The following is a 16,598-nucleotide window of genomic DNA, read 5'->3' as shown; positions in this document are numbered from 1 at the left end:
TGAAATTTTAATTAAAATTATGTTTATTATCTTTGCTTCAAAAATTTTTGTTATTAAAGTTTTGGAAATTTGCATACCTTCGTCAAAGTCGCGTGTCTTTGAACTAAACCTTAAATTAACTGAAATATTGAATCTTTAACCCTTTCACTACCGATGTCCACCTAGAAGGACATTCTAAAAAGACACCAAATTCTATTCTCCCATGTAGTTTCGATTTATTTCTCAATGTTACTTTAAAGTATAGGCTTTAATCTAAATAATCTATAAATATTTTCCATATTGGTGAGTACTAAAATACATTTTTATTATCTTCTTTAACAATAAAAGAAAATACGAAAATTTGAGACAATTTTTCTACTTTCTAGTAAATGGACATTTATGTTGTACAAAAACTATAGCTTATACTTTTACGGTTATTTTTTGTATTTTTTCTCACACTGTGAAAGATATTATAGACCAAGTAGCGCTTATTTTCGTAAGGCCATTTGGTCATAATTCAAGAATCAAGTTTTCAGAACAAGTTCATATAGCTCTTGAAGTAATTGAGGTAGGTTCTCAAAATGAAAATGTTTGTTCTACATGCTGTTAGTACAAGTAAAAACAGAACAAAAATTAAAGTTTTTAATATTAGGTTTATTTCGGTAGTGAAAGGGTTAAGATAAAAACGCTTCAAATATAAGCTAAAACTTATTTTGAGGATTTAGAATCCTTGGTTTAAACTTGTTTTTGGAATTAAGAAAACATTTTTACTTTGAAGTAGCCGTTATAATTTGGATTTTTAAACTGGCTTTTGTTCGTGAATAGCTTTATTAATACAACCGCGAAAAAAGAATGAAAATTCGATAAATGAAATATGTATCTTAATTTTAATTTTATTGATCCTAGATTTAAATAGGTCGCTAACAAATGTCTTTATATTAAAGTAGCCGCATCTTTGGCTCGGAATAAATACCAAAATACTTAAGAGAAGGTCAAAATCTTTGGATCCAAGTAAACTTTTTTTTGAGTGTAGTTCATTCTTATTATATTTGGGTATTTTACAAAATTTTTCTTCTGCTTTAGTTCACATTGAACTTTTGTGTACGTCAATGCTTAGTTCATACAATTTGTGGGAAATACTTGGGATAAATTTCATTACGCCATGGAAAATTTCGAAAAAATAATAAAATTTAACTGCAAACAAATAATTTTCTTACAATAAAAATAAGTTACATTTAGCATTAGTTTAAATACTGACTTTTTTGTGTAAGCAAAACCAAAAACATAAAACATAAGATGAATTCATAAAAATTTCAAATAAACCTTAATCTAGTTTAGATTTTATTTTTATTTGAATGCAAAATTTTCAAATAAAAATCTGTGTGTCTTAACATTGAGGACATTCTAAGTATAATGACAAAACTTTCAAACAACATTTTATAATTTATTGTAATTGAATATTTTAATATCAGAGATATTTCTTCTCAGGGGTATACATTTTATAGCCAAAAATTAAAGTTACAATGCCTGCATTGTAAAAGGTTTTGCTCTAATCAATTTGGCAAAAATAAAATAAAAATACCTTTTCTTTGTTGGTTAAGTTACTCTTGTAGTTTAGTCAATATATGAACGAATTTAGTCAAACATTTTTCTGTGTATGATTGTAAAAATGTAATAAACGTATTTAAATATAACACAAATGAGCCTATAAAGAAAAATGATGCCATTGAATATGTTCAATTATAGTCACGTGTTCTTATTTCATTTTTTCACAAGTTGTTTCACTTGCATTAGTTCAATCTTAATAATATCCACCAGTATTAGGTATAGATATTTTCTATTACAAACATATATATTTATGTATATACACAATTTATATTTATTATTAACCATTACCATTTGTTTAACGATGCGTTTAAAGCTACATTGAGTCATCCCATTGTGTAAGAAAAAAATAAAAATAAAAATAAATTTGCCTAACAAAAGTCGGGGTATTCTATTAAATTATTTAAAATTTTGAAGTAAAGAACAACATTTTTTATTTAAATAAATAATCTTTAAATAAATCTTTAAATTAATTAAATTAGTTAATTCAAAAAGGCTATTACTTATTTTGAGGATTTTACATATTTTACGACATCATTATGAAACCATTGCTTGCTTTGAAGTATCTGTTATAATTTGAATTTTTCAATTAGTATTTATTTTTACGTGAATACCTTTACTGATATATCCCAAAAAGAAAACGAAGCATCGGTAAATGAGATGTGTATCCCAACTTTAAATTTATAGAGACGAGATCTAAAGCTAGATAGCTCTCTAAAAATTTTCTTTATTTTAAGGAAGCAGAACCTTTGGCTCGGAATCAATACCAACATTCTTAAACCAATGTCAAAATATTTGAATTCAAGGAAACGTTTTTTTTTTCTTAGATTTGACTGCAGATATTAACTTTTAATCCGATCCACTTATGAGTCGAACATGTTGGGATTTTTTAAGGGTTATAATTGATGATCAACTTAGCCAATACAGTCAAATAATAGGAAAGAGTAGTTTGTCCATTAAAGGGAACTGACTTAAACAAGAGTGCACCCATTATTTTTCAGCGTTGAAATGTTGTATATGACGTCAGTGCATTTAATAATCATGCAGCAATTTGTTTACATCAATTCATAATTGAATATATAACCCGCTACCAGATATTACTTCTTAAGTGTTTCGTATGCTTATTTTAAGGAATAACGTACTAACGTCAGCGTATGCCGTTAGTGTTCCCTTTCTATATGCAGCTAAATAATAAGAAAATATCCTCCTTTTTATAGCCGAGTTCTAAAGGCGTGTTACACTATGCAGAAATATCACTAGCATTACTGAGAGGTGCAAACCCACTCTGAAAAAAAATTTTGCTGTTTGGACAAAAGGCGCATAATAACTTCAGATTTTTTTTGTGATATTACTCTTTTGTATGCCCAATTGGGGTTATATTAAAGAAATGAGCTTCGTAAGCTCTTCTTTTTGGAGAGAAATGACAACTTCTTCATAGATTCCATTATTTATGATGTTCTGAGGACTAGGCGCTGTACAACCTTAATACCCTTTATAGATGTAATGAATAGGATAATGTGATAATGCCATGGATAAAATACAAACACAGTGAAAGGCATCGGAAGGTTGGTACTATATAAAAATAATATGCATTTAATACTAGCGACGCCATCTATGTGTCAGACCGGGGACTTATCAGCCAACCTGTTATTATGATTAAATTTCACAAACCGAACATGTCCAAAATAGGAATAAAGTCAAACAATTTTCATTTTCCACTTACTGTTTTTGACCGCTGAATTAATTTTTCTAATTTTCTTCATTTATTTTTAGGCTACTTTTACTTTAAGCTTGTGTGATTCTCCCCATACTAACTCTATCTACACAAAATGTTCCGCAACACAGCTTTAGCTAATACACCGACATATAAGCTCGTCCTGGGCTTTGGCCTTTGCACATTGGGCGGTGCCATGTTATATGCATATTTTAAGCAACGTGATGAAGATGATGAAAATCAAAATCAGGATAAATCACAAAGAAATCCAACAACGACTTCCTCAAAAATAAAATCACAAAATTCACCCCAACATGCACAAAAAGAAATTAAGATAGAATTGAAAATAGCCAATGAACATGTTTCTCTTGTGGCAGGCAGGCAAGGAGCAAATCTTAAATCTATAGAAGATCGAACGCAAACTAACATACATTTTCGGTAAGTTGGCTTAGCTCTAGAATCGTTCGTTATATTTTATTATTTTTTCTGATTTTTCTCTAGAGACAAAAATGACTCTCATAAAGTGTGTGAAATTGTGGGCTTGCCAGATAACGTAAAGGAGGCACGTTCAATTATTTTAAAGGAAATCGAACGTTCGCCCATTGTAAAGGAAGAAATCTATGTACCCCAAAGTGTTTGTGGTAAAATAATGGGTCGCTGCGGAGAAGCAATGCAAGAAATATGCCGTATTTCACTGGCCAAAGTGTCCGTGGACTCAGGAGTACGAAGTGCCAACACAAGACGCATAACTATTACAGGTAATCGTCAACAAGTCAATATTGCCCGCAAAATGATTGAGGATAAAATCGAAGAAGATGAAAATCTCCGCAAGGCTGTCGAAGAAGCAGAACAAAAACGCGAACCCCGAAGATCGCCAGCGAATAGTCTCAATTCGAGTATGTATTCATCGCAAACATCATTAAGTTCACATTTGCCTCCACGTGAAAAACTAATGGCCTCCCGCAATGACGATAAACCCATGGAAGTGTATGTCTCCGCTATAGCATCGCCAGCTAAATTCTGGGTACAACTTATAGGACCTCAAACAAAAAAATTGGATGATTTGGTGGCAAACATGACTGCCTATTATAATTCTGCCGAAAATCGTGCAATGCATCAAATCCATGAACCATATCTGGGGCAAATTGTAGCAACCATCTTTAAACATGACAGCAAATGGTATAGAGCTGAAGTTGTTGGTATCCTGCCCAATCAATACAACCCCAATGAAATAGTATTGGATTTATATTTTGTGGACTACGGTGATAGTGAATATGTACTACCTCATGAAATTTTTGAACTACGCACGGATTTTCTAACCTTAAGGTAAGTTATCAGTACAACCTCAATACAATCGGAAATTGATATCATGAAATGATGTTTATGTTTACTTCAGATGTCTATTGCGATTTACATTTCCAATGATATAGTACAATTCGAATTGGTATCATGAACTATGAATTATGAGAGTGATATAAATAAATTCATAATGGTGAGGATAAAATGCTATTGTTGTGGTTAGAAGAAAGTCCGGGAATAGCGCAACTTTCAAAATAATACCAGATTGGTAACTAAGATCTGCACCTAAATATGGTACAAAGATAACTTGATCACTTACAGGCTGAAATTATGCCGGCATAAATATATAATAAGAGAGATAGCAACAAATTCTTGGACTCTATGTCTCTCAACTCCAAAACTATCATTGTCTGTCGCAGATATCTCAATAAGATGGCTGAACAATTCAATATTTACCTAATGTAGGTGCATGTCCACGGGGACATACTAGGAAACTGCAAAGCGAGTGAGTTAGCAAAGACTAGGAACTACCTTTAGGGTTCTTAGTCTAGAAGGTTTGTAGGTATGCTCTTGGTCAAAAGTATGTCCTTCTTCTCGACTAACTACAAAACAGCTCCTTCCGAATAAAAGCAGCTATAAAAACTCAAATTACCTCTGAGATTTGACTCCAGAAGCATTTGAAGTTCCATTTGTGCTTTGGTGTGCGCATGACATGGACGAGATACTTAAATTGGAAATATAAAGACTTATCTGAGTGAAAAATAAAATCGGTTCGTAAATGTTCGTGAATATATTTTTAAGGTAATGTTCACGTCAAACTCAATCTCATGAAAATTAAGTCTCGTACGCAAATCAAGTCCTTTATTTGGATAATTAACATTAATATGGCTGGCGAACCATAATCTATTTTTGTTATTTTATTGTTTTAGATCATTGGAAAATGATGTTAGTCTCGTGAATCTAGTGAGTTTTTCGTAAGTAACGTGAATCGTGCATGAGTCTTTAAAATTTGTTGTGAGCTGGCGTGGGTACGGTTATTGTTTTGTAAATATGCGTAAGTAAGTGTGAGTTTCTACCACTCATATCGTACGTGAGTAAATAATGTTTCCGTGAATGTGCGTGAGTAAAATTTCACGCGCACACCATGTTGTCCACTGCTCCTTTTCTATCAAAAGCCTACACATGGTTTTCCTTGACAACTAAGGGAAAAGATCTTTTATTCCTTTTAGATTCTAACTCTTAGGTCCTAACTCTTTGTCATTCTATTTTGTGTGTAGCATTAATCTTGAAAACGATATATGAGGTGCTGAACGAAGGGTTTTATTGCCGTACATTTTTTAAGGATAACAAATGTTAATACAAAATATTTACCGACATTTTCTTTCGCAAAAGCTTTTGTTACGAAAGCTGTCACATTTATGCAAATTGGGTCAAGGATTGAATGAATATAAAAATAAATTCGAAAATCTCAAGCAAAATGAGTCACAGCACTAAAGTTTCTTTTGTTATGAGCATTATACACTGAAAAGATCAAGTTAGTAAAGTAAACTAAAACTACAAAAAACTATAGGTCAAAAAAGGAGAAGCAGCCTCGCTTACTAACTATTTTTATACACACCACCATGGTGACGGGGGTATAATAAGTTTGTCATTCCGTTTGTAACACATCGAAATATCGATTTCCGATTATATAAAGTATATATATTCTTGATCAGGGAGAAATTCTAAGACGATATAACGATGTCCGTTTGTCTGGCTGTCTGTTGTAATCACGCTACAGTCTTCAATAATGAAGCAATCATGCTGAAATTTTGCACAAGCTCGTCTTTTGTCTGCAGGCAGGTCAAGTTCGAAGATGGGCTATATCGGTCCAGGTTTTGATATAGTCCCCATATAAACCAAGCTCTCGATTTCGGGTCTTGGGCTTATAGAAATCGTAGTTTTTATCCAATTTGCCTGAAATTGGAAATCTAGAAGTATTTTATGACAATAAAGAGGTGTGCCGAAAAGGGCGTGTATTGGTTCATGTTTTGGTATATCCCCAATAATGACCGATCTCCGGATTTTATTTCTTGGGATTATAAAAACCGTAGTTTTTATCCAATTTGTATGAAATTCGAAATCTAGAATTATTTTTGGATCATAAAGAGATACGCCGAAAATGGTGAGTATCGGTCAGTGTTTTAGTATAGCCCCCATAAGAACGATTTCCCCATTTAACTCCTTGGGTTTCTAGAAACCGTAGTTTTTATCCGATTTGTCTGAAATTTCACTTCTTGAGGGTATAGAAGGCGCACCGATCATGAAAATTGCTTGAAACTCAATGTAAAATTTCCAGATTTTTCTTCTCGGGTGAAAATCTACAGATTTAAGATTTCAAATCAAGACGTTATTTTATAATTTTCTTGCACACTTACAAGAGATGTTAATGATTCCTCTAAAACAAAAATGGTTCTTACAAATCCAGAATCTGATATAGTCTTCATAGGTAAAATCTTTAAATTTATCTCCGGGAAGTGTATTGGTTGAACTGCTCTGCTTGATTTGTCCTCAAACCCCCCCCCCCCCCCCTGAAATTTCAAAGGAAACCCTAATATTTGATTCATGGTGGTAGGTATTTAAGATTCGGCCTGGCCGAACTTATGGTCGTAACAGATTGGCTGATAAGTCCCCGGTCTAACAAAGAAAAACACATTTTTTGTCAAAATTCGTTTTTATTATTCAACATAGTTCCCTTCAAGAGCGATACAACGATCATAACGACCTTCCAATTTTTTGATACCGTTTTGGTAGTACTCCTTCGGTTTTGCCTCAAAATAGGCCTCAGTTTCGGCGATCACCTCTTCATTGCAGCCAAATTTTTTCCCTGCGAACATCCTTTTGAGGTCTGAGAACAAGAAAAAGTCACTGGGGCCAGATTTGAAGAATTTGAAGCCCAATTCATGAATTTTTGCCATCGTTCTCAATGTGGCACGGTACGTTGTCTTGGTGGAACAACACTTTTTTCTTCTTCATATGGGGCCGTTTTGCCGCGATTTCGACCTTCAAACGCTCCAATAACGCCATATAATAGTCACTGTTGATGGTTTTTCCCTTCTCAAGATAATCGATAAAAATTATTCCATGCGCATCCCAAAAAACAGAGTCCATTACTTTGCCAGCGGACTTTTGAGTCTTTCCACGCTTCGGAGACGATTCACCGGTCGCTGTCCACTCAGCCGACTGTCGATTGGACTCAGGAGTATAGTGATGGAGCCATGTTTCATCCATTCCACATATCGACGGAAAAACTCGGGTGTATTACGAGTTAACAGCTGCAAACACCGCTCAGAATCATCAATACGTTGTTGTTTTTGGTCAAATGTGAGCTGGCGCGGCACAGAGCTTCCGCATATCCAAATATTGATGAATGATATGGCCAACACGTTCCTTTGATATCTTTAAGGCCTCTGCTATCTCGATCAACTTCATTCAAAATCATTTTGTGGATTTTTTTGATGTTTTCGTCGGTAACCACCTCTTCGGGCGTCCACTGCGTTCACCGTCCGTGCTCATTTCACCACGCTTGAATTTTGCATACCAATCAATTATTGTTGATTTCCATGGGGCAGAGTCCGGAAACTCATCAATTCTTTTTTTTTCCATTTTTTTTTTCACAATAACAAAAGTTGCTTCACAAAAGATGCTCTATCACACAAACTACTTGACTTGCAGACGTCAAATTTTGACACGAATCATTTGAAGGTTGGTACTATATAAAAATAATATGCATTTAATACTAGCGACGCCATCTATGTGTCAGACCGGGGACTTATCAGCCAAATAAAATAAAAAAAAGCAACGTTCGAACGTTTAAGAGCGTAAATATATCTTAATATGGCGAGATGATTTTTACTGTTAACATTTAGTAAAAAGTTCACTGCCGTACAACAACACTGGAACTAGGTACTACTTGACCAATAAGATACGAATTTTAAGGGGGCTAAGATGTTCCGTTTAATATAAAGTTTGTAACATACAAAACATTTTTCCGGTGGGAGAAATTATTTATTTGATCGTCCCATGCCAACAATTATTTACAATTTTGTTTTGTGTATCTGCTCGATTTGTTCACTTCCAAATTGTACAGGATACTCACAAGAAATGTTTTGTATACGATCCTTTATCAGGAGAAATTTAAATTTATTTGAAGACAATTAGTCTGAAACCATCAATATATTTTGCCAAGGTCATAATTTAATTTAGTTACGCCATCGGCTAGATGAAATTTCTCACAACTCAAATGAGCATTATAGGATTAATTTATTTCACTTGTAATTAAGATATGTTTCCCAATGTATATATGATTTATTTAATTGTATCCCTTTTTTCAGATTCCAAGCAGTTGAATGTTTCTTAGCTAATGTTAAATCGACGCGACCTACTGACCCTGATACTTGGGAATCACAGTCCATAGAATTCTTTGAAGAGTTTACCCAGGGTTTGTATAGCAAATATATATATAATAATTGCAACATTCATTAGAAAATAAAAAAATGTATCCTATTTATTATTTGGTTCAATTAGTTGCTCGCTGGAAGAAACTCATATCGAGAGTTGTCACATATAAGGATCGTGTTAAATCTCTTACTGGAAACGCGGCAGCTCGAGAAGGTTCGCCTATTCCTGGAGTTGAAATATACGACATACAAGAAGGTCAGTTTTTATTTAATCACATCCACGTTTTTTAGTATGAGTTTCTAATGTTGGGGGACTCTCCCAAGCCTTGTAGGTAGATACATATTAGCAGATTCCTTAATTACCTATATTAATAGGTAGCACAAACGTCTAAAATAATCACTATGAATACAATCATACGAGTGGACATTACGAATTTCAAAATTTTACTTTTATTCATTTCAACTTTTAGTCGATTTTATATATGAATAACCAAATATCTGTAGTTTTCATTAATCGGAAAGTCATTGCAATAAATCGAAAATTCCATATTTTTACATAGAAAAGTTCGACGTTTTCAAAAATGTACTAAAAGAATTCGAAGCTTGTTTTTTGTATCCCAGTGAAATTTTGCGTTGATTTTGGGATTGGAGTAATTCAAATTGCCATTAAAAAAAGAGACAAAAAACTCAAAATTTTACAATCCAACATGTTAAAGTTGGATGCAAAAAAAAAACGGAAAGATATATTTTTTCATACGAATTGCTAACATAAACTTTTTATTTTATTTTTTATGTTTCAGGTGTTGAAGTTAATTTGGGCTATATGATGATATCTCAAGGTTATGCTTTGCCCTCCTCTGACGATTATCCTCGCGCCAGATCACCTTATAATACAAGCCGCAGCAATTCTAATGATGCATTGACCTCATCCACAACGTCCTCCATACAACACAATTTAAAATCACAATCACCTCCACCATTATCGCCAACATACTCAAATGGTGGAATTGATTCGGCTGAAGATGCCCTTATTGAGGAACAACTTAAACACCTGAAAACAATCACACCATATCAAAAGTACTTTAATGGCAATCCTGAATTGTCAAAAATGTCACCGGCAGAGTTTATAAATGGCAATAATTTACCAGAGACAAATGGACATCACATTACGCCCTTAGAGCAACCAACAACATTTAATGGCAATCCGCAACGATAAGAAATATTACTGTTGTTGTTATTTGTATGGTTTTAACTAGCTTTAGTGTTCTAAACTTAATTCTCCTGTACATAGTTTATATGTAATTATATTTCTTTTTTAATTTTATATTTATGTTTCTGTGAGGACTTTAATTCTAGAATTGTGTTTATGCCATATACTTAGTTATTATGTATTTTTTATTACTTTTTCGTTAATTGGGAACATAAGTTTGACATAAACTTATAACTTAAGTCTTTTTTATTTGAATATGTCCACATTTTAAAGACTTTTATTTAAATTTATGTAATGTACATATTTGATTTTTTTTTGTGTAGTAAGTCGTACTTTATTGTCATTATACGATTGAAATTATGTTCCATGATTTATTTAAACAATTACTTAATATGATTAAGTAACACGTACACCATTGTTGTACTATATCTATGATCGATTTCTGTGGCATATCGGTTTGAAAATAAAAGATATAAAACTTAATGAAAATCCTTAACATATGAAAGGTAATTAAAAAATGCTTTCAAAAATAAAAGAATATTTTAAAATACGTCCAGTTGGTTTATTCTTTACAGAGGTGCTATGCCAAGATTCTAACTCCATCTACAGACAAACATTTTTTTCTGATTCAATCACGAAATAAATTGGGCCAATTAATTTTTAAATTGAAATTTCTTCAATCACGAAAATGATAGTATCAATCAAAGGTTTAATTGGACATAAAAAATACTTGATTAAAAAATTAATTGATTTCATAAGCAAATTTCAATTAATTTTTTAATTGTTTCAGCTCCGTTAGCTAACGAACTTTTAAACCGTGATATCTACATATCTGTCATATTGCGTATATATTCCATATGTCAGTTAGAAACTTAACTGCTGAAAATTTTTCAGTTAACCGCAGAAAAGATATTTCCATTTTTCTTTCTGTTAACTGGCAGTTAAAGCCTAACGGAGCTACATGAAAATGACCGTTAGTGTTTTTAGTTTGATTAAAAAATTGATGGTTTGAAATAAATTTTTATTTAAAAATTAAAAAAAATTCCATCTATTTTTTTTTAAGTGATTAAAAGTTTTTTCATTTCATTTCATTTCATTTATTTCATAACATTCCGTTTCTGCTTTTTCTTTACATTTATACTTATTTCTAAAGAGTTTAAGAAAAATAATTTCCTTTTCTTCTTAATTATGCTATGTAGTATTTCAACATTTACGACGTGTGTTTAATCACATTAATAAATAGTTAAAGGAAAAAGTATAACAAAACCTTTATAAATGTTTGACTAGATTAGGAGGCTTAGGGCTAATTTAAGTTGAGGCAATTTCATTAATATGTTTATATATAGATGCTTTACATCTTACATTAAAATTTGAGTAGATTTCTTCAAGTTTATCTGATACAAGTGGAAACCCTGAAAGGGAATGTAATCTTTGTGTAGAGAAATGCCATGATAGGTTAAAAATCATTTTTAGCAGTTTGTTCTGGACTACTTGAAGTTTATGGATGTGGCATCTGGCCGAAGATGCCCAGAGAGGAGCACAATAGTAAATTATCGGCAAGAATATTGATTTAATTAACAGTTTCTTATTTTCTCTATTTAATTCCGAGTTTCTGGCAATAAATGGATACATTGTCCTTATAGTCTTGTTTATTTTATGAACTACAGCAGGGATGTGGTCACAAAAATTAAGTTTTTTATCTAGAACGACTCCTAGATATTTAACGTTTACTTCCCATGCTATATTGTGGTTTAAAAACCTTAATGGGGCTTGTGGCAGAAAACATGATTTCCGTTTTCGCGAGAAGTATATTGCTTGCGTTTTGTCAGGATTTACAGAGATGTTCCATTTGTTAAAGTACTGGTATAATTTATTCAGACCATCTTCCAGGTTTTTGGTAATAATAGAGGAGTACAAATTAGAGCTTAAAATGGCTGTGTCATCTGCAAACACAGATATCATACAATTTTTTATGATAGGTATATCGGCAGTAAATATATTGTAAAGCAATGGTGATAAGCAGGAGCCTTGCGGGCAACCACTTGGGATATTATATTCCTCAGATTTTGTTTCGCCAAGGCAAACCCTAAAAGATCTGCCGTTTAAAAAACTTTGAGTTAGTTTGACAATATAAGTAGGAAACCCAAATTTCATCATTTTAAAGATTAGGCCGTTGTGCCAGACGCTGTCGAAGGCCGCTTTAATGTCAAGAAGTACCATACCGGTGGATAGAGAGTTATTGAAATTTTGGTGGACAATCCTTTTTATCTTCATGAGAGGGTGGCAAGTGTTGTGCTCCTTCCTAAACCCAAATTGCTGCTTTGGAAGAAGTGATTAAAAGTTAATTGTGTCAATTTGTTAATTAAAAATTTTCAATCATTGACTTAATAAACTTAATGTTTATATCTTGATTAAAGTCTATCAACTTTTTAATTGCAAATATTTTGGTGATATTTTTTCAGTGTACTGTGCAGGGATTAATATTAGGAACCTTTTCGGAAACGCAATGTTGCTGCGCAACATTGGTTTTGTTGTGCAACATTGTTTTTGTTGCGAAAATGTTACTGATGCTTCTTTCTTTCACATTTTTGTTTGCAAGAAAGTAAGAACACAAACACAAAAATATATAATAATTTTATTTTGTGATTGAGATTATTCTTCAAATGAGTCAAAGCTATGTTATTTACAGAAAAAAGACTTCTGAAGTATAAAAAGCGAAATTTATTACTGCAACAAGTTTGTGTGAACTTACGAAGAATTCCAAAAATTTTGGAAAACAATATTTTTTAATACTATAAAGTCGACAAACAATAATTCCTTAATAAATAATATTAAAGAAAATAATCTTTTTGAATTGGTGCTGCGGATCATTGCCTTTCAAGCCATAATAAAATGTGCCAAAATATATAATTATATTCTACTTTTATTGAATTCAGAGGCCTAACTTATTTTATCAAAAAGAATAATGGCCATGACCGAAACATACACAATTTTTGGAAAATACCTTTTAATAACATTGAGTTATTGTATTATTGATCGTTTCAACACTTTATTTGTAGACCTATTTTATTTACGGCCATTTTCATACAGATCCGTTAGGCTTTAACTGCCAGTTAACAGAATGAAATTTTCAATTTCCAATTATTTCGTAATACAAAGCCAATGAGGCCTAATAATCAACGTATTACATGACTAAAGCCTAAGTAAAGATACATAAAATAACATGTGTGAACATTTAAAATAGTATAACAATTTTTTACATGAGTAACTCATAAAGGGCTCCCCCGCCAAGTAAGTATAATGTAAGGGAATACGAATTCAAAAGACAAACTAACAGTCTGGGTCCAGCAATTAGCACCAAAAATATAGAGCATTATAGAATATCAATATCAACTTCAAATTGATGCTCCCGAAAAAATCGATACATTTTCAAACGAAAAGCATTATTCGAATGGGAGAAAATTCTCAAATCAAGAGGCAACATATTCCAGATACGAGCGACTCGTACATGAAACGACTTTTCATATAAAGAACAAGAGATACGAGGAATCACAATTTGCAGATAACTTTTCTCTGTTTAACTTTAACTGAAAAATTTTCCGTAGTTAAGTTCCTAACTGGCATAAGGAATTCATAGACAAGATAGCAGATATTTCCATCGTTCTTTTCAAAAGTTTCTTAGCTAACGTTGCACTAATGGAACAATTTTAAAATAAAAAACAATTTTTTGAGCTAAACTTTATTGAATGTTACAATTTTAAGATTTATTGCAAGGTCGCTTATGGCTAGTATTTGGAGTAAAAAATTAACATATATGTATGTATGCCATTACAAACGAATATTGGCATAATATAGATACCAAAGAGATTTTTTTTTTGAAAAATTGGCAATATTGGCAGTTTTAAATATTTTATTGGTCAATGGAGATGTACTTAGATTAGAATATCGTTCGTGTGATTAATTGCAATTGGTGGCAGGTATATTGCTCTTATTTGACTACGAAGTCTAGCAATTTCCACATCCTGAATTTCAAGCTCACGCACTAGTTGGGAGAATTGTACAAGTCCCTCTCTGTTTCCAGGAAAACCATATGATTTGATTACCTCCGTTTGTAGCTGCATAACCAAAGGAAAAACGTACTGCATCATAAGAAGCATTTCCTTTCCAGCATTTGCCTTGGCCTCTGAGAGCTTTTTGGAATTTTCCGGTTGATTGACGGTACGTATGATATCAATGAGGATTTGTTTGGCAGTGTCATTGTTAAAATTCATTTTTGTGTTCCGATTTCCTCTAAAGACCGGCACTAAGATATTTTGCTGAAAAAGTAAATATACATATATTTCTATTGTAAGAAATCATAATGTCGTATATATCTCCTGAATTCACCGCCTGATGCAACCGTACCGCAAACGGCTACTGTATAAATTTAAGCCAGATCGGATAGGTATTTTGTTTTTAGTGTCTGTGGAAAATTAAATGCCTGTATTCTAGAAAAGTGGAAATAGAACAATAAAAGTTCTACTCCAATTTTTAGAAGTGAAATAGTTTGATAAATATCAACGTGGTTCTACGATGGTTTTTGAGGACGCAAATTCTGTTATCCTAAAAACTGCTACCGCAGTGGTGTGACAGACGACCGATTGAACTAAACGAAATAGTTGAGGTTTGGATACCTATCCAAACATCTCGTGGTCGTTAGGTTTAGGCATAAAGAAGCTTTAAGAGATCACCCGGATAACCAATGAAAACATTTCAAAGCAGTTTCAGAAATGATGCAAATTCAACAAGTTTGTTTTCTTCTAGTAAGTTCAACTTTTTCAGGTTACTTTTTTCTTTAATCGAGAAAGCACCTATACAGTAATATTATGTAGAAGTATACTACGATAATTTCTATTCACCGGTGAAAACGTTATACCAGCCGTTTCCATCAACTTTTCAATTTGACTAAACTAAATTCTACATTTATTCCAAAAATCAACTACATTTACTTAATACGAGTCCGAACTGGAATGTTCTTTAATTTGTTAAGTTTCTCCTATAATTTTAAATAAATTCTATAGCCTTTTGGGATGTATTCGACATTTATTTTTTTGCGTAGGGCCCAACAACTATCACAAAAGTGGCCTCCTGTCATCATTTTGTTCGGACCTTGTCCTCACGTCCAGTATTCTTGAGATGGACAAGAGGCTGATATATTTAAACCAAGAGGGAGTCACGGTGGTGCAATGAGTAACATGCCCGCATTGTATATATACGGGGTCGTGGGTTTAACCCCAGTTTCGACCGAAACCAAAATGTGGATTATCCGCTCTCAGTAATGCTGGTGACATTTCTGAGTGTTTCAAGGCTTCCCTAAGTGGGTTCACCGTAATAAGAAACGCTGTTCGGACTTGGCTATAAGAAGGAGGACCCTTGTCAATGAGCTCAACATAGAATCGGGCAGCACTCATTGATAAGAGAGAAGTTCACCACCTGTGGTATCACAATGGACTGAATAGTCTGACATATCGGGTTGCAACTATTCCAAACCAAACCCTAGCCATTTGCAAATGTACTAGTAAAATTTCCGGAAAACGTACAGCATCGCCTCCTTACCAATCTTACTAAGATAAATTATTATTAAAAAGAATTAAAGAATTAAATAAACTGAAATTATTTTACAGCTTTACTTGATTTTTGGCTGATGATTCCTTTTTGTGTCAACTAAACTTTTTTCATACAAATAAATTTGTGCCACTTTTTTACTTACCAATGTTTTTGCTACAAAAACTGTTGTATTTTTTATATGGAAGTTGAAGTTGTTTTGCTGCAAAACGAACTTAATAAGGGATTCAATGATAATGATTTTGGTGGAATAGTTTGTTTACAATTGTTTTTGGTAAATAGCTTATAAAATAGGGATGGCTATCAACTTCGATTGCACAAAGTAATCGATATTTTGTAATCGATTAGTAAGTTAACGTAGTATCTAAACTTGGACGTAGGAATTGGTTTTTGTCACATCTTTATTGTGACTAATGCGCATAAAATGAATATCTATCCCTTCCCTGAGTAACTGTACGACAGGGTTATGATCGAATCGAAGGAGTTTGCACTTTAAATATACCAAATATATTCCAAAATCAGAAACATGGAAAATCAGTGCATATATCGCCAGTGTTGCCAGGTTGAATGTACGTAAAGTGACGTTGTTTGATTCACAATAGTTATTTATTGGGATTAATTCGTCCAATAAAGGTGGGTGGAAATTAACCGTTATTTTTTTGAATCAATTAATTTGGAAAACTAAATAGTACCCAGTTATGCCAAAGACATTTAACGTTAAAATACAGTAGATAACATATATAAGAAA

At 32.7% G+C, this 16,598-nt stretch overlaps 2 protein-coding genes across 3 annotated transcripts in view; one reads left to right on the top strand and one right to left on the bottom strand.

Annotated features, from left to right (window-relative positions):
• Positions 1-10,796, top strand: part of papi (tudor and KH domain containing protein papi) — a 47,594-nt gene extending 36,798 nt beyond the window's left edge. For both annotated transcript variants that reach the window (XM_075296022.1, XM_075296021.1), the window contains exons 2-6: positions 3,358-3,736; positions 3,800-4,624; positions 8,971-9,077; positions 9,164-9,292; positions 9,837-10,796. In XM_075296022.1, the coding sequence (XP_075152137.1) occupies positions 3,414-3,736; positions 3,800-4,624; positions 8,971-9,077; positions 9,164-9,292; positions 9,837-10,252 (1,800 nt within the window). In that variant the 5' untranslated portion in view covers positions 3,358-3,413 and the 3' untranslated portion in view covers positions 10,253-10,796. The remainder of the gene's footprint in view (positions 1-3,357; positions 3,737-3,799; positions 4,625-8,970; positions 9,078-9,163; positions 9,293-9,836) is intronic.
• Positions 10,797-14,138: 3,342 nt separating this feature from the next.
• On the bottom strand, positions 14,139-16,152 carry LOC142226128 (protein C10). Its single transcript, XM_075296020.1, has 2 exons — positions 15,996-16,152; positions 14,139-14,562 (listed from the first exon to the last, which is right to left on the bottom strand). The coding sequence occupies exon 2, from the start codon at positions 14,515-14,517 to the stop codon at positions 14,179-14,181; it is 339 nt and encodes a 112-aa protein (XP_075152135.1). The 5' UTR covers positions 14,518-14,562; positions 15,996-16,152; the 3' UTR covers positions 14,139-14,178.
• Between the last annotated feature and the right edge of the window lie 446 nt (positions 16,153-16,598).

This window comes from Haematobia irritans, chromosome 2 (genome assembly GCF_050003625.1).
Source record: "Haematobia irritans isolate KBUSLIRL chromosome 2, ASM5000362v1, whole genome shotgun sequence".
Taxonomy (NCBI): domain Eukaryota; kingdom Metazoa; phylum Arthropoda; class Insecta; order Diptera; family Muscidae; genus Haematobia; species Haematobia irritans.
This window is presented reverse-complemented; position numbering and strand designations above follow the sequence as displayed.